This window comes from Phyllopteryx taeniolatus, chromosome 4, assembly GCF_024500385.1.
Source record: "Phyllopteryx taeniolatus isolate TA_2022b chromosome 4, UOR_Ptae_1.2, whole genome shotgun sequence".
Classification (NCBI taxonomy): domain Eukaryota; kingdom Metazoa; phylum Chordata; class Actinopteri; order Syngnathiformes; family Syngnathidae; genus Phyllopteryx; species Phyllopteryx taeniolatus.
In genome coordinates this window covers 32,914,321-32,931,934 of record NC_084505.1, presented here as the reverse complement: position 1 = coordinate 32,931,934, position 17,614 = coordinate 32,914,321, and the positions used below count along the sequence as shown (strand labels likewise).

The 17,614-nt window shown below is 39.5% G+C and overlaps 1 protein-coding gene and 1 long non-coding RNA gene across 6 annotated transcripts; one reads left to right on the top strand and one right to left on the bottom strand.

Annotated features, from left to right (window-relative positions):
* Positions 1 to 215: 215 nt before the first annotated feature.
* LOC133477271 (oocyte zinc finger protein XlCOF6-like) lies at positions 216 to 17,445 on the bottom strand. Of its 5 annotated transcripts, none has more exons than XM_061771855.1 (11): positions 17,252 to 17,445; positions 13,035 to 13,210; positions 12,200 to 12,324; positions 11,393 to 11,685; positions 10,385 to 10,506; positions 7,101 to 7,358; positions 5,815 to 6,414; positions 5,085 to 5,145; positions 2,840 to 2,936; positions 2,207 to 2,464; positions 216 to 1,096 (listed from the first exon to the last, which is right to left on the bottom strand). In XM_061771855.1, the coding sequence occupies exons 1-10, from the start codon at positions 17,440 to 17,442 to the stop codon at positions 2,219 to 2,221; spliced, it is 2,169 nt and encodes a 722-aa protein (XP_061627839.1). In that variant the 5' UTR covers positions 17,443 to 17,445; the 3' UTR covers positions 216 to 1,096; positions 2,207 to 2,218. The 5 variants fall into 5 exon arrangements, with proteins under 5 accessions (XP_061627839.1, XP_061627841.1, XP_061627840.1 ...); XM_061771857.1 differs by having other exon boundaries at positions 2,840 to 2,915; XM_061771856.1 differs by having other exon boundaries at positions 11,393 to 11,690; positions 12,217 to 12,324.
* On the top strand, positions 5,405 to 14,547 carry LOC133477274 (uncharacterized). The gene is made up of 5 exons (XR_009788270.1): positions 5,405 to 5,428; positions 7,247 to 7,340; positions 9,629 to 9,690; positions 14,306 to 14,382; positions 14,461 to 14,547. It is a non-coding gene; the product is annotated as an uncharacterized LOC133477274 (long non-coding RNA).
* Positions 17,446 to 17,614: the final 169 nt, after the last annotated feature.

Genomic DNA, 17,614 nt, shown 5'->3' with positions numbered 1-17,614 from the left:
TAAAAAAAGACACACATATCTTAAATTAGGCCTTAAATTAGAAATGGTATTTTTGTCATACATCTGGTTAGCAAGTGCACAGTCCGATGTGGGCCCCCTGGTATCGCTGACAAAAAAAAAAATTGTGGCCTCCACTATCATTTCAGTTGCCCGTCCCTGGTCTGTGTTCAGACAATTTAAGAATGTTTAGCCAACTTTACTCTGAAGCAAGTCAATAATTCAGACAAGATACATTATGGCTTTATGAAGCATTCCTTTTATTGGGAATGTCAAAGTCACGATATAGTTATGTATAATTACAACTGTTCTTTAAAGTTGGAATGGACAAAAGGGGACAGGCTTCTCAAAGTACCCAAAAAAAACAAAAAACAAAAAAAAACAGAAAATGTTTCTGTACTAACAGCCAAAATGTAAAACTAAGATAATCATTCACATATCAGCAGCATGATGTGTTCAGTAATCACAGTATGTTCAACAGATATTGATTATTCACCAATGATGTGTCTTTTTGGTCTCCCCAAAGGTTTCGTTGGTGGTTTTAGACTCTTGTCATGAATCATCCTATGCGCTCGATAACCTTGGCAATAATAAAAGGACTTACCGCATACGTCACACATGTACGGTTTCTCTCCGGTGTGAACCCTCAGGTGCACTTTGAGGGTTCCCACCCTACTGTAGCTTTTCCCGCAGATGGCGCACAGGTGAGGCCGGTCCCCGCTGTGAGTTCTGAGGTGCATTTTGAGGTGGTAGGCCTGAAAAAAGGCCTTGCCACACTGCTTGCAGTGGTAGTTCTTTTTGCCTCTGTGTGTCAACTTGTGCTGCTTAAGGTCACACAATGTAACAAAAGTCTTGCCGCACTCAGCGCAGGCAGATGGCGAATATCCGGTGTGAACACGGCTGTGGATTTTTATGTAGTATTTGTTTTTGAACGACTTTCCGCAGTCGGTACAAGCGTAAGGCTTCTTGTGACTGTCTTTGTGTTCCTCCAGTTGATCTTTCAGAGGGAAGTCCATTCCATACTCTCCACACACGTGAACTGTCACTGACGATTCTTCAGTAGGACTCTTATCCGTCACCAACTTCCAGTTTGACTCTCCTAAAAGTAAAAGACAATTGTTATTTCACACTTGAATAAGATGAAGAACTATGTAAAACAGGGGTCTCTATACTTTTTTTCCTCCAAAAGCTGCATACAGAAAACTTGAAGGATACAAGTGTCACTTTGACATTCTTCACCATTAATTTAATAAACATGCTAAAACGAATCCATCTATTTTGTATACCACTAATAACATATCCTTTATTGATCCACAGAGGGGAATTCAGGCGTTACAGCAGTTACGAAAATTTAAATATTCCTCTTGAATTATTTTATCCAATTATCGTGTTCAGGGTTGCAAGGAGCTGCAACCAGGGCCGTGCAGACTGTGCGTGTGTGTGTGTGTGTGTGTGTGTGTGTGTGGGGGGGGGGGGGGGGGGGTGTCCCCAGGCATCTAACTGTATGGGGTGTTGGGCTGGGTGGTCCAAAAGGGGATGGCGATTTGAAAGGCGGGCCACTCATATCGCAAGTACTCATGTATTTATTTAATTTATTTATTTAAAAAATAAAATAAAATCAATCAATCACAGATTTCTGTAAGATGAGCAGGCAAATAGAATTTCTCTGCGCTTTGTGGTGGCCAGGGGTCCAGAGAAAATGTTATTTTTCCCTAATTTTTCAGGGACCTGGAAAATTTATTTTCAATTTCCATAACTTTTTCAGGTTGAGAAGCTTCCAAAGACATGACATCATCATCTGGGTTTTGCCAAATGGTTTAAAGGCATTGTAATCTTACTGTATGTAAACTTCTGACTTCGAAGAAAGTAATGAAAAATTATCTTAAAAATAAAATCTTTGACATTTAGCAAATAGAAATAATGTTGGTAATCCTAATTGACTTAGAAAAAGTTTAATCTGATACGTCAGGCTGTGAGAAAAATAAAGACGCATAAGCCTTTTTATATTTTAAGTAAACTTACACACATCTCGCGGGCCTGACTTTGGACACTACAGGTTTAAAACATGCTTTTCATTTGCCTGTGAATATTCTCATTCATCCAGGTCATTTCATTCTCAGGACATTGAATCGACCGCAACTGAGACAAACAGAACAGTCCAGTTGCAATGATCGATTTCAATGCCCTGAGAATTATTTTCGCTTCTCACCTTTGTGAACCTTCATGTGCGTTTTGAGGTTTCCACTCTGTGTGAATCCTCTTCCGCATATGAAGCACTTGAAAGGTATTTTCCCTGTGTGGATAACAAGATGGCGCTTGAGGGCACAGTTTCTTGAGAATAATCTCCCACAGGTTGGACAGTTGAAGATCTTGGGTCCGCGCCTCTGCTGGTCTGCCTTGGGAGCCTCCATCTCGAACGCATTCTAAATGTTTTCACGTTTATCGCCAGGTTTTGACTTGGTTTCCTCTATGGAACAAAATACACAAAGAAAGTGTCAGATTGGATGCTGCTGCTATTCTTTGGACCACTTGGGAAACATCATCCAACAACAAATATATATCCAAGGCTACGGTCACAATATCTAAATATACAGTGGTGCCTTGAGATACAAGTTTAAATTTGAGGGTTGTAACAATTAGTTTGAGCAATGATTCGATTAGTGGTTGCAGATTCGATTCAAGGACGATTTTGGTTCATTTAGAACGATACGATTTGAAACTATTCAGTGGCTAGAAATCGATTCAGTAACTTCAGTCCAAATGGATATTTTACAACACGAGAGCTATGCAGCTACTAATTCAAGCGGTATGTCGGTCTTGAGCACAGGCAAAAAAACTATACCTTAGATTGGGAGCCATTGCCGGAGCTTGAAAGTGATGATGGAGGTGGGTGGATGAATCGGCTGCTGTTTTCGTAACTATATTGAAAATGATGGAAGCTGTAAATTAGTAAAAACAAGCAGGAGACAGATGGTTGGTAACATCAACCGTCCAGGCTATCACCAATCGAAAGCTTCCCTACCTCTCAGTGTTTGTGATGGCTACCCCACGTGAGAACGTGGACAAAAGAGTGAACATGCTGAAAAGTATGCTTAGGAGTACGCAGAGGTGTGGACTCGAATCAAATGACTTTGACTCATGTCAGACTCTAGTCATGATTTTGATGACTTTAGACAAAATGTCGCAAGACTTGCAACTCGACTTGCACAGCAATGACTCGTGACTTCACTCGGACTCGAGCCCATTGACTCGAAAAGACTTGCCACTTTTACCAAAGTATTGAGAAACAAACACTCTGCAGCTCTCTCGCAATAGGTCAAAATGCCAATGTTTATTTTATTACAGGAATATCAGAATGATGTATCCATAAAGTTGATGTTTTTAACAGTTATCGCTCAGGTGGAAGTGTTCCACCATACTAAAGTTAACACCCCGCTGGGCATGTTCAAGTACAGGAATTGACCAGGTCACTCTTTCAGACACTACATAAAGTAAGGGTTTTATTTTAAAAAAGGAAAACAAAATACAGTGTAACATAAACCAACAATAAATATGGCAGTTACATGAGGTACACATTCCTCAAAATACTGGGAATATACACAGAAACGACAACGTAAAAATAAGGACGTTAATTATTGCAAAAAAAATAAAATCTATCACATTGTGGGAATCGCACAGCTTAACATCACATATGCTTGTTTTCGTTAGCACTAGCTGCTAGTTTTGTGAGCGATCATGGAAATAGTTACACGGCGGGTCGGCCCCGCACTGTCTGGGCTTCCTGTTCATTACATTCTCAAGAATCAGTCTTATTTCTTTCTTTTTTAAAAAACTTTACTGATCACCACACAGCTAACAACTATTTGACATGAAGCTACACTCTTCTTAGTGTCCTTTTCTTCTTTGGCTCTTTTTGATGTAATATATTTATGCAGTGCCCCCTGTGTCCTGACCTAGATACAACAGTTGGATAAAATTGTGCCCTTATAACAAGAGGTGTTGCTCTTTTTATTCATGCCTTATGTTTTTGATGCTCAGAACAAATGCCAAGCTTAAACTGAAATCTCTATATATTCGTTTTAGTTATTTGTATTTGAAATTGCCTCACAAGAAATGCATGGCAAAAACAAAATGCAGTTCCTGCTTTATGCAGAATGTGAAAATAAAAATAGTTAGCTAAAAGAAGAAACCAATTGGTCATTCATTATTAAGTGAAATGTCTCGTTTTCTCATGTATTCAGAATTACTCTTTAACCAAACAAAAATATATTTTATCCAATTGATTATTTGATAGAATTGTCAGGATACTCAATTACTAATTGCAGCACTACTGGATGCAAATTATCATTTGTGACAGGTCTGTTTAACTGCAGAAATAAGTGAGAAAACTAAGTCATAGCATTTTCATAGAATAACGGAAAACATACTACAGATCTGTTTTGAAGGGGTAAAAACTAAGCGCCCCCCTTGATGATCGTCTTTGGAGGTTCATAAATTTCGATCAGCCCCCCCAAAAAAATTTCTTATAAAGGTTCAGTGCGCTTGTTTATCAATTTTTTTTGATCAATGAATATGGATTATAAATATAATATACAAGTATATATTCAATATACAAGTCTATATTAATTAAATATACACATTTATATTTAGGTAAAATTACTCAAAAGGACTTGAAACTCAAATGTGTAGGACTTGAGACTTGTCTCAACTTCGGACTTGACTCAGGAATTGCTTGTCTCGACTCGTGACTCAATTTGACTTGAGGGTCGAAACTAGACTTAATTGTGACTTGCAAAGCAATGACTTTGTTCCACCTCTGGACGAGTACGTGAGGACGAAGTCTAATTGCGAATGTGTTAATGTATGTCGTGGTGTTCGGTTTATTTTGATTTTCACCAGTGAACTAAATTTTTGCTGAAGCTAGCTCTCCCAAGTTTTTGCTGCACAAAACACAACGTGGCAAACATCAGGCTGCTAACAACATTGCATTTTTGGCACCATTCCCAATAATATAAAATCCTTCATCCGGTACATGTAACAGCAACACATCCTGCTCAAAATGTCTTATAAGCAAGTTACTCACTGACCCGTTAGCTGCAAAGCGACATCCATGTCTGCCTTCAGTCCAAGTTGTTCCTTCAGGGCTCTCTGCAGAGGAAAAACACCACCAATAGAAATCTGTGTTTGTTTGTTTGTCCTCTACGTCGGTCGCTTTCCTTCTTTGCAAATTATCCTTAAAACGACGACGAGCAGGTTTTCGCTAGTCTTAGACGCTCTTTTGTGTTCCCCACCGACATGCTGCTTCAAATGCTAGCTCCCGCTTTTGAGTCACTCAACCTTGGCTCGGCCTTTACGATTTGCTACGTAAATTGCGTCATGTCCGTTACGTCATTCTCGGTGCGCCACCATTTGAGCCAGCGCGGGAATTGAGGTGGGCGACACTAAATATACAAACGTCAAATAATGAAAAATATAGCAAGATGTTAGAGGAGCTGACAGTCTTAATCCGCATTGTCTTATCTATGACACTTGAAGGATGTTCAGCCAACTTTACTCTGAAGCAAGTAAACAAGTCAGACAAGACACGTTGTGGCTTTATGAAGCATTCCTTTCATTAGGAATGGCTGTCACCATAGTTATATAAATTACTAGACTTGGAAGTCTTCTTTAAGTTAATTGGACATAAACAAATGTAAACTACAAGAAAATAACGTTTCTGTACTCACAGCCAAAACTTAATACTCATAACGATTCACATAGCAGCACCATGATGTGTTCAATAAATACATTCACCAGATGATGATATTGATCATTCACCAATGTGTTGTTTTGGTCTCCCCAAAGGTTTCGTTGGTGGTTTTGGCTTCTTGTCATGAATCATCCTATGCGCTCGATAACCTTGGAAATAACAGAAGGACTTCCCGCATATATCACATTCATAGGGTTTCTCTCCTGTGTGAACCCTCATGTGTACTTTGAGGGTTTCCGCCCTGCCGTAGTTTTTCCCGCAGATGGCGCACAGGTGAGGCCGTTCCCCGCTGTGAATTTTGAGGTGCACTTTGAGGTGGGAGGCCTGTAAGAAGGCTTTGCCACACTGCTCGCAGTGATAGTTTTTTTCGCCGCCGTGTGTCAACTCGTGCTGTTTGAGGCCACACGACGTGATGAAAGTCTTGCCGCACTCGACGCAAGCAAACGGCGAATAGCCGGTGTGAAAGCGGCTGTGGATTTTTAAAGAGTCTTTGTTTTTGAACGACTTGCTGCAGTCGGGACAAGCGTAAGGCTTCTTGTGAATGTCGCGGTGTTCCTCCAGTTGATCTTTCAGAGAAAAGTCCATTCCACACTCTCCGCACACGTGAACTGACACTGACGATTCTTCAGTAGGACTCTTGTCCTCCACTAACGTCCAGTGTGACTCTCCTAAAAAGCAAAATTAAGACAATTGTTTTTTTCCACACTTGAATAAGTTGAAAAACTGTTTAAAACAGGGGTGTCCATACTTTTTCTCCAATGGCTGCATAAAGAAAAACCGAAGGATGCAAGGGCCACTTGGACATTCTTCACCTTTAATTTAATAAACATGCTAAAACCAATGCATCAGTGTAGGAGGATTCATCCATCCATTACTTATCTATACCACTTATAAGCTGTCCTTTATTGATCCTAAAGGTGAAATAAGCAGTTAGGGAGAAAAAAACACTGTCATATATGTTAAAACTCTCTGCATGTCCAGACAGTAAAAAAATACATATTTAAATGATCTTTTGAAAACTCATCCCTCTCCGGCCACATCTAATGCCTCTAATTTAGTATTAATATCAATTTGTCCTGCATGTGAAGCTGACACGTCCAAGTAGTTCCTTGTCCCGTCTCTCACCAGAAAAAGCTTTTTCAAACATAACCCTTTCACCATTGGACTGAGATATAGAGAATACACGTTTAATTAGCATCACTTATAAGTATAATGTATTCTTTAGTCATGTTATTAGATGAATATTGATTCTCAATTGCTTCAGATGATGTCTGTAGCACAGTTGCGTGCTATTAGAAGGATGGCAGCCCAGACTTTGGACATCACAGGTTGAAAACATTATTTCGCAACTCACCTTTGTGAATAGTCTTCATGTGCGTATTGAGGTTTCCACGTTGCGTGAAGCCTCTTCCGCATATGAAGCACTTGAAAGGTTTTTTCCCTGTGTGGATGACAACATGGCGCTTCAGCGCGGCATTACATGGGAATAATCTCTCACAGGTCGGACAGTCGAAGATCTTCTTGGGTCCGTGCCTCTGCTGGTTTGACTTGGGCGGCTCCATCTTGAACGAATTCTGAAGACACTCATCACCAGGTTTTAACTTCGTTTCCTCTATGAAACAAAATATAAATACAAATAAATTGTGTCAGATTGGGTAAATCTGATATTTTGGGGGTCACTTGGGCACATCATCTAACCACAAACAGGCTACGTTCACAATCATATCTAAAAAAAAAAAAATACTGGTGAATTGAGATATGGGTCATTCCACTGAGGTGGTACACAATTTGTGACATAAGAAAGATGTAAGAACTTGAATCATTTTGTTGAAAAAATGTTAGTGAAAGTTCTTTGAAGTATACCAGTTCATGGGATAAAAACATAGTTTACTTAATATGACCATTATTTGACCAGTAGTCGCTTGTAACACTGACTCTAGATATGAACATGGAAAGCTTTTTATTGTATGTAAACCTTGGGAATTTTTCACACAAATACTAGGGTTGGAGTAGGTTCACAAACAAATGTATGTCCAACTTGTTAATGCACCGCAAAGTATCGAGTAAAAATGTTTTACTTAGGGCCAATATAGATGTGTGTAACATTGACTAAAAATACAACATGGAAAATGAAGGCCCTCAATACTAACAGGTATAAGTGAATGAATTCAGTGGATTTTTAACTTCCAATTCAATCATTTGACCAACTATGTTTATCTGATTGTTTGTACATGATAAACAATGTAAAGTCAACATTTTAGATCACAGGGAACATTAAGGTTGTTTATATTTTAATTCAGGTTTGACAATTGCCATTTTTACTGCTAAAACCCTAGTTCTGAACACGTCTCTGCACAAGTCAGTGTTAGTAAACGAAAATACAGCCATTTAGACCTGTGCGAAATTTTGACACCAGCAGACTTTGCCAGTGCCCACGTCATGTTACAACCACCAGTACCAATCCACAGTGCACCACACATCGCCATTTTTATCAACAAATTGAATCATATGTTTTGATCAATGATAGTTAAAAACGTTTGACAGGAGGCCTTTATAATCTGAACCGAATCCAGGTTTAATAATGATTAAAGTATGCACGTAATCATGACCAGATCCTCTACACTGCTGTGACTTATCAAAATTACCAGCGAGTCAGCAGTGCAGTCAGGAGACACAGAGAACAGCCTGTGAACTAGCGATAGAAAACGGTCGAAATTCACCAATTATTTCTCCTTCAACGAATCAAACAAGAAACCATCTAATTCTATACAAACTCGCTTTTCATCATTGCTAGTAACTTGACCGTTTGAGATTGACACTTGTAACATTTTGACATCATTTTCTTGAAAACACTTACCAGGTTCTACCAGCCCCTCCATGTTCCCATGAAACTCAAATGCTGCCGTATGCTGGTCGTATGTAAACCGAAAATGGTTCTGGGTGATCGATGTCGCAAAATAGTCGACCGTTTTTGTTATTTTGTCCAAGTCGCTCGAACGAAAATATGACCGACACTTAAAAATGTAAGTCAGTGTTGTCTCCTACTCCTTCGGAAGCAATTGATGGATCCTTCTATGATTAATTTTGGAGATTATTGCATCAATTCCAAACAGCCGTCGTAAAATGGTCGTTGTTTGTTTACAGTTAAGAAATTGAGTGGCCGCTTGCCCGTAAGGCGTTTTGACCGTCAAAGTTACGAGCACGATGCCTATTTCTAATAAGTGCCTCTAAGAAATCACGCCGTGGAATGTCATTAACGTCTGTTGAGTGGGAGGCGCACCCTTTTAGCAGATATTGGCGAAGTGGTTGCCTGATTTTGCCGATATTTTTGACACTGTGCCTATTTCCGTTGATGACTGCTAAAATGTCACACTTCGGCGCTGGTCAAAAACCACAAAAATGCGTTTGACATGGTTTATTGCAAAATAATTGGGAGGTGGAAAATTCTTGATACAATATTATTTTATATCTACATATTGATACCTGATTACTGACGATACTGTTGTGTGTTAATATTTGATGCCTTTTAACGTATTTTTCCATTAATAATTGCTCGTAACATTTCACCACATCTGTGGAATGATCCATATGACTTTAATTTGTCCAGCGCTACTCAGTAAACCACAGTAATATTAGTCGTTCTCCACAGAGGATAAATAATATATGAGTGAGTATTGTTATATTCTCCATCTACATGTGTTACACTACCATTTGTGTTCAAATAGCCATTGCTTAAAATGTTATTAACACCACAAAATCGCTATTTGTTAGCCCATCTATGATGTTTTGCATTCTTTGTTTGCACTTGTTAGTTTTCCTAAGGCCAAGCTGTGGTTATTTTGAATACACAATGTGTAATTCTCTTTTTGTTTAACTTGACAGTAAGTCAAAATTGGGGGTGGCATTAAAGAAGAACTCTCTGCCAAACTGCTACTCGTTGTGAAGTGAGTTGAGTTCAAAAATTTCCAAACAACGGCTCCTATCTTGAAGAACTCTTAGGTTGGGTCACTTTTCTCAAAGCACCACTGTATTTGGCAAAAAGATACACAAATATTAGGGAAAAAATAAGTCCTCAATAAGAAATATGCAAATATAAGTAAAAAAGAATAATTCAACAATGTTATGATACATCCATCCCTTTTCTGTACCGCTTATCCTCACTAGGGTTGCGGGCGTGCTGGAGCCTATCCCAGCTGTCTTTGGGTGAGAGGCGGGCTACACCCTGAATTGGTCGGCAGCCAATCGCAGGGCACATATAAACAAACAATTCACACCTACGGTTAAGAAACAATATTGTAAAATGTTCAAAAGTCCCCCAAAATTAGAAAAAAAATAAATTATTTTTAAAAATGAGCCTACTAAATATTAGACAAAAAGTGGAAAAAAAAAATTAGATACATTACCATAAAATACTAAAATGCAAAACTGGTTAAATAATAATTAAAACATAAATATCAAACAATCAAATGAAAAACTGTAAAGATGTTACGAAATAAAAGTTACCCAGAATACTGTAAATCCTACATACGTAGCATAATGTCTGAATTTCAAAATGACTTTATGAAATAAATAATAATAATGACATCCTGACACATCTCCACTTTTCAAAAGCTTGTTGTGGCTAATTTTTAGTCTTACTAGAAAGTAACAGGGGGTCTCCAAATGTTGATAATGGTTCTGGAGTGTCAGATGAGAGATTCTCTTCCTTGCTGTTCTGTGAGCGACATTGCTCTGACGATATTTTAAGCCTCTTGTGATCCCTGAAATGCCACAAAACATTTTATAATGTGAGTTTTGACCACGCTCAAACAGGTTGTAGCCAAGAAATATAAGATGAATATTTCAAGGTGAGGCGCTGTTGACTGAGGACAGAATCACCACAGAAACTAGATGTGGATGCACAATTGCTACGGTTCATATTTAACAATATTAATAGGTTTTGTTTGGGTATTACTGCTCCAGCACTTCTTTCTCTCAAGATATAGACCTTATTTCATCAAATAGTAGCATCCGCTCTATGCCGATATTTTTGCTCTCAAGTGGCATAAATTGCATGGCAGCATTAATGAAACAAGTAACTGGATATTTTGAGATCGGAATTGCTAATCGCCAGGGTCTGACTTGATGGTGCTCCATTTATGCAAAAATACAGTACCTACAGTGGATATAAAAGGTCTACACACACCTGTTCAAACATTTTTGATATATTTAAAAAAGCAAAAAGAAACCAAGATAAGTGATTTACAAACTTCAAATCTTTGAGAGTGGAATTAAAAATAACTCAAGATAATGTGCACACAACAAATGTGTCTTACAACTGGGGATGTGGCTGTGTTCAGAATTAACCAATCACATCAAAGTCATGTTTTTAAATGGGAGTCAGCCCACACGCGTCATTATTTTGATGATTAACCCAAATAAACTTTTTTGTGTGTGTGTGTGCCAACACTGACTGGTATTTAGAACAGTTCATAATTCCAAGTTATAGGTTACATTAATGGTGGAAAACATTTTAAAAGTATTAATCTTGGTGTAATGTATTTTACAACACAAAAACGTGGTATTTGAACAGGGGGTGTGTAGACTTTTTATATCTAATGTAAACAGGTGTGTATTTGAAAGCAGAGCCATAGAATAAAAACGTACCAAACACACAAGTCTGGTATGCAGTCTGGATTGTTGTCCTGCGGCTCTGTGATGTCATGAGCAGGCGACACAGCATCAGAGTCTTTTTCTTCAGAGCACTTGTGGGTTTTTAAGGAGTCTTTGTTTTCTGACATCTTGCCACATTGAGGACAAGCGTAAGGCTCCTCGTGACTGTTGTGGCGTTCCCCCCGTCTATCCTTGAGAGGAGGCTCCATTTTTAACTCCTCACATACGCGAACCGTCACTTGTGATTCTTTCAAGGCACTCATCTCTTCAGCTAACGTCCAGTTTGACTGTCCTGGGGCAAAATAAACATTGTTTTTTTTACACACATCCCTGAAATGTACAGATAACAGGCACCTCTCCATAAGCATCTAATACATTATAAAGAGCACTCAGTAGAGGGAAGAACTTTGCAAAGGGCCAAACAGTCATGTCAAAAGAATTATTTTTTTTAAATACAAATTGGCCGAACAACTTCTAAGTCAAGTCACTCGTATCTCAAAGCACCACGGTATGTAGAATTCACCTTACAACTAAGCAGCTATTGGTGTACTGTACATAAAATGTGTATTTTTTTTATAAGCTTGTTTGGCTATAAATACAAGCTAAAACAGAAGATAATCAAGCCCAATGTAAAAAAGTCTGTTGTTTTCAGTCCACTGTTGTAGGGGGCAGTATTGGCCTTTACAAAGTGGTTGACAATATATACTTTTATATGATGTATTTTCATTTCAAGTCTTGAGCAGGCCCTATTATATTGTACTGCACTTATGACATTTAAAAAGTATTTCAGTGTGGCCTTACAGGGAATAGACACCTACTGGTGTGAAATTCTGAGTCGTCATCAGGTCCGCTCAACTGATGGTTTTGTTCTGGAAGCTGCTCATCAATGTTGTGTTCATCCTGCGGTTCTGATTTTATGACTTCCTCTGAACGATGACACACAAAAGGATGCCTTTGAGGTCTGACATCATCATATTTACACTCGACGAAATGACCCCAGGTCACATTCCTAGCTGGTAGTGGAACTTCCGCAGAACACAAGCTGTCGACAACTCGACGAGCTGTTGACAGGTCCTTCTTTTGCGTAGCAAAATAGCGAGAAAAAACAACAAACAACATGTCGAGTTAATCCTTTAATACACAAAGGAAGGAGTATCAGGACTACACTGATAATAAAAATGTCGTAATGAAGTTATTAGTTTTTTTTTTTTAAGATTTAATATCGGTTTTATGGTTTTATTTTATTTTTGGTTAACCCTGCGATTGGCTGGATTTTTTTTAGTTGTAGGCATAGCTTGATGCACGATGTAGTGGTGGTAGAAATGTGCCAAGCAATTCCAGCAAATAGCCATAGACGGCACTAGTTATGTAGTGGGGCAGAACCCCATGCTAGAAAGTAACCACCCCAGCCCTCTTTTGTCATTGGGCTAGTTTTTAGCCCTGCCCAAAATAATCCGGCCAGTTGAGATGGTGAAATAGTTTTAAAGCTACATCGCAACAATTCAGTACTATTGGTCTGTCTCTGCACCTTTTCAGGACTTCAAATATAATTAATGTATTTAGAAACAAAACACAAAATTAACTTTACTCAAAACAGCTAATCAATACAATAGGTTTGTTAGCTGTGTAGTTATACCTGACTGAGGCTGGGGTAGTGTTGAGTCTGCAGACACTGCTAATGGCTCGGGAATGTCAGATGGGAGACTCCCCTGCAGAAAGGACACCTGGAGTTCACAAACATAGCCATTTGACTCCTCGTTTATGGTCGGCAAGGGAAATTCCCTAGATGTTCTTGTAGTCACCTTCTGATACCTGAAACACCACCAAAACATTTTTATATCAGTGGCGGAACCTTTTTACATCGTGCATCAATTGAAGTACTTTTGATTTAAAACGCAACAAGCTAGCAGACTAGTAGAGGAACACCTTTTGGTCTGCTTTTGTTCGCTAGCGTAAAAAGGACACGGCGACGTCGTGTTGACAAAGACGTGGCAACATCATCGGCTGGCTGGGCCTTCCAAGTCCTTCTCCCGACTAACCAAGAGCTACATGGGTTTGCGCATCATCTCCTCGCCTCCAACGCCACCTCCTCCACCTACGGTCCCGAGTCCCAAGGAGGGGGGGGGGGGTTAGCAAACTCCCTCTATGGTTTTGCATAAACTGCCATGCTTATTGTGTGTGTCAATGCTTCCACTTTTGACAGTCGACCTTAAAAAAAACGTGACACCTATGACAAGCTGCTTTGATTTGCATGCGATATGCATAGCTACCACCTCTACTAATTTCACTTCCTACGGTATGACTATAACTTTGCTCAGACAGTGATTGTGTGCATACTTCCCAAGTTCTGCATGCACTCAGTTCTATTCCCTCCCACATTTGGAAAGATGAGTGTGTGTGCAGCTGGACTGGGAAAGTACCAAGATCTCGATTTCTCTACAGCCTTCCTGTAGCACGCTCTCAAAATCGCTTGGATTGTCAGGCTGCAGCAACTTCACCTTTACCATTTCCCAACTTGTCATCACTCTTTCGTGTTTTATTACCGGCTAACACTGTCCTCTCCTATTTGTAACGTACCTTTTTCCTCAAACTCCTGGCGACCAGTACAGGGTGTACCCCGCCTCTCACCCGAAGATAGCTGGGATAGGCTCCAGCACGCCCACAACCCGAGTGAGGATAAGCGGAACGGAAGATAAATGAATGAATGACTACAACCTATATTTTGATGACTTTGTATTTAGTATTTTTGTTCTTGTTTATTTAAATATTATCAAGAGGAGGGATTTGTTGTGGGGAAAATTACTAATTTAGCCTATATTCTGTTTATTCCAACAGCTCCTGTGTTATTTTTATTATTTCATAGTTCTTGTGTGTTTTGCAAATGTACCTTTCCTCATCTTCCCTCAGTGGCTGTACTCTCCCCTTTTTCCAAGGCCATACACGAGACAGCCATTTATGTAAACAACAGCGGCGGTGTGTTTGAGGTGGCTTTTTCTTTTTTCTACTTTTCTTTCTTCTCTCTTTTGTATAACCATTGGTGTGTGTGCTTCTGTGTACTTCAGAGTGGAGGGCGGCAGCTGCCATCAGATGTATCATCTTCTGTTTTCCCTCTCTCTTTGCAAAGATTTCATTAAAATGACAAAAGACAAGATTGTTTCCTGAAAATATTTCCAAAACAAACTCTAAAAGTGGCGGTTAGCCCCTTTCTTCATTACTTCCATTCTTGCTTTCAAACCATCCTTGTTTCCCTCCTTCATTCCTACCTTCAATTTTCCCCACCCTCCTTGTCCTTCCTTGCTTTCATAACATACTTGGTTCATTCCTTCCTTTCATACCATCCTTGGTTCATTCTTCCCTCATCCGTCATTGTATACGTTCCCCTTCCTTCCATCCTTCTTACTATATACCTTCCATTCCTCTCTTCCTACCTCCTGCATTCATTGACCCTTCCTTCTTTTCATATGTCGTGCCTTCCTACTTTAGATCCTCCTTAATCATTCCTTTCATACATCTGTGGTTCCTTTTTTCCTTCTTCCCCTACCTCCCATTCCCTCATCCTTTCTTCCTTCCTTCCTTACCACCACCCTCCTTCATTGTTCCTTCCTCACATCCTTGTTTCTTTTTTTCCCTTCATTCTTCTTTTCATATAGTCCTCCCTTAACCACCCCCTTCTCCTTCCCTCCTTTTCATCCAATCAATTCTTCCTTACTTACTCATTCCCCATTTGCCCCTTCCTTCATACATCCTTGTTTTCTTCGCACCTTCCTCCCTTAAATAAGTAAATAAAACTAATTTTCAGTTCAGTTCAGTTTATTTTTGAAAGGGGACAATGCAATTTCATAAAACACATGAAGTACACATGGTTAAAAAAGCCAGAATTAGCCAGAAGGCTAGTTTTCATCTGTAGTCCCCTGGCCATGATGTAAAAAAGCAGTAAAATACATCTACAAGACAATATAATACAGGATACATAATCAAACTATACTATTAAGAGAGAATAAAACCATAATTTTTTTGATCATAACAAAAAGACAACATAACATACTTGTCTTTTAGTGTTGGCAGCTATAGGTGTTAACTAGCCACATTTTCAGTTTTTTTGTGAAGGCCTTGTATGTTGTAAGCAGTTTAACCTCCTTAGGTACTGAGTTCCACTCACCAGCGCTCCTCACTGACCAGGCTGACTTACTGAAAGTGCTCCTGCGCAGAGGAATGAGACAGTCACCTCTGACAGAGCCTCGAGTGACACGCTCAGAGCTGTTTCTTTGGCTGATGAACTCAGCCAGAGGAGCTGGGGCCAAATCATGCAGTACTTTATAAATCAAATTTAAATCTGCAAATATGTGAAGACTGTCCCAGTTTAAAAGACTGTATTTTTTTTAAATTGCACAGTGATGATAGTGCCTTGTTTTTTTTTTATCCATCACTTTAATTACTTGTTTGTACAAAACTTCCAATGTTTTTTTTGCATTCTGACCAGCCTGGGACCAACTGGTTATGCAATAGTTAAAGTGACTAAGAATCATTGAATGCAGGTAAATTTTTGCAGCTTCAGTTGACATTTCATTCCGAATTGCATGAACATTTGTGAGGTTTAATTTGATATTTTTACACAATTTGTCAATATGGGCTTTAAAGGAAAGCTGTGAATCTATTATTAACCCAAGATATTTGTATTGGCTGACAATTTGCATTTTTTCTCCATTAACAAGTATGTCGGGGTCAGGTGATACTCTATTTGTTTTAGTGAAATACATGCCTACAGTTTTAGAAACGTTTAGCTGTAGACAGCACTCTTGCAACCAAGTTGTGACACAGGACATTGTATTAGTGAGTTTAGCAGCAACAGTATCTTTGGAGCGACCATGAACAAAGAAAACTGTCGTCTGCATACAATACGCACTCTGCTTCAGAGCAAACAGTGGGCAAATCGTTGATATAAAGACTAAATAAAAGGGGGCCTAATATTGATCCCTGAGGGACTCCAGAGGTTAGCCTAAGAGACTCTGATCTGCAGTTGTTAACTGATACAGATTGTGTTCGGTCATGCAGATATGATTCAATCCAGCTCACAGCTTTGCGAGAGAAGTTAAATTTTGAGAGCTTGGTAAGAAGAACAGAGTGATTTACTGTATCGAAAGCTTTCCTCAGGTCCAAGAACACCGCCCCTACATCTCCACCCTTGTCGAGAGAAGATTTTATTTTCTCAATGAAGAGGCATGTAGCCATTTCAGTGGAATGCTTGGATCTGAAACCAAACTGCATGGCATGGAGAGAGGGGGAGCTGCTGATTAAGTAATGGACAATCTGCTCTGACACCCATTTTTCTGCAACTTTGGAAATGGCCGGAAGAATGCTTATAGGTCGGTAGTTATTCAGAGAAGTTGAGTCACCGGATTTAAAGACAGGGGTAACAATAGCAGATTTCCAGGCCTTTGGAAAGTGACCAGATGAAATTGAAAGATTAATGATTGAGGCAATAGGAGGAGCAAGAGTTGAACCTAGATCTTTGAGCATGCTCGTGTCCATTCCAAAAACATCCTTTGCCTTAGATGGTTTGAGTGAATGAATTAAATCGATAACTTTGGTCTCAGTAATATTTGTAATAGTAAAGAACTGCGTTGTAGACAATGCAGGGTATTCCTTCATTTGTTTTACTGCAAACTTAGAAGAGATTTTGGCCCCCTGTAAATTGATATAAGCAATATCTCATCATTACGGTGTGCTGCAAATTTTAGTGACACTGCAAGCATGCAAACCTAACAAATACGCTGCTGTCACAACAAAACACGAAAGGTTCGGAAACGCAACGGCACAACAAGCCATTTTCCCATTCCTAAAATGACAACTTACGAATCCAGCAGCACGAAGGCCAGTTCCTCGTCTGTCTTGCATCCAATACCTTCCCGTAGCTTTCGCCAACCCTTAAAAGCGTGTCCGATGTTGATTCTCGTCCGGTCTCTCACTCGGTCCAAGTCCCTTTTCCTCTTCTTCGCCTCGGCCGACCGAACCCTCCTGGTCTTCTTTGTTGTCGCATCTGCCATGATGTCAACAACGGGCTAGCTTCCACCCCCTGCGGCTAGCTAGCTAGCTACCTCTATACTTCTGATTAGCTTCTCCTTCCAACAACTTTCGTTCCCAGAGTGTCTAAATAGCATAGCGTCCATCGTGTTGTCAACGTTTAAATCGGGGAAGCAGGCGACTTGGACTCGCCGT

Bases quoted from the DNA above. Each gene is read 5' to 3' on its own strand.
- LOC133477271 (XM_061771855.1), bottom strand. From the start codon at position 17,442: ATGGCAGATGCGACAACAAAGAAGACCAGGAGGGTTCGGTCGGCCGAG. The intron at 13,211-17,251 runs GTAAGTTGTCAT...GTGGTGTTTCAG, and splicing joins GCCTTCGTGCTGCTGGATTC to GTATCAGAAGGTGACTACAA. The intron at 2,937-5,084 runs GTCAGTGAGTAA...ACTAATTTACAG, and splicing joins TGTCGCTTTGCAGCTAACGG to CTTCCATCATTTTCAATATA.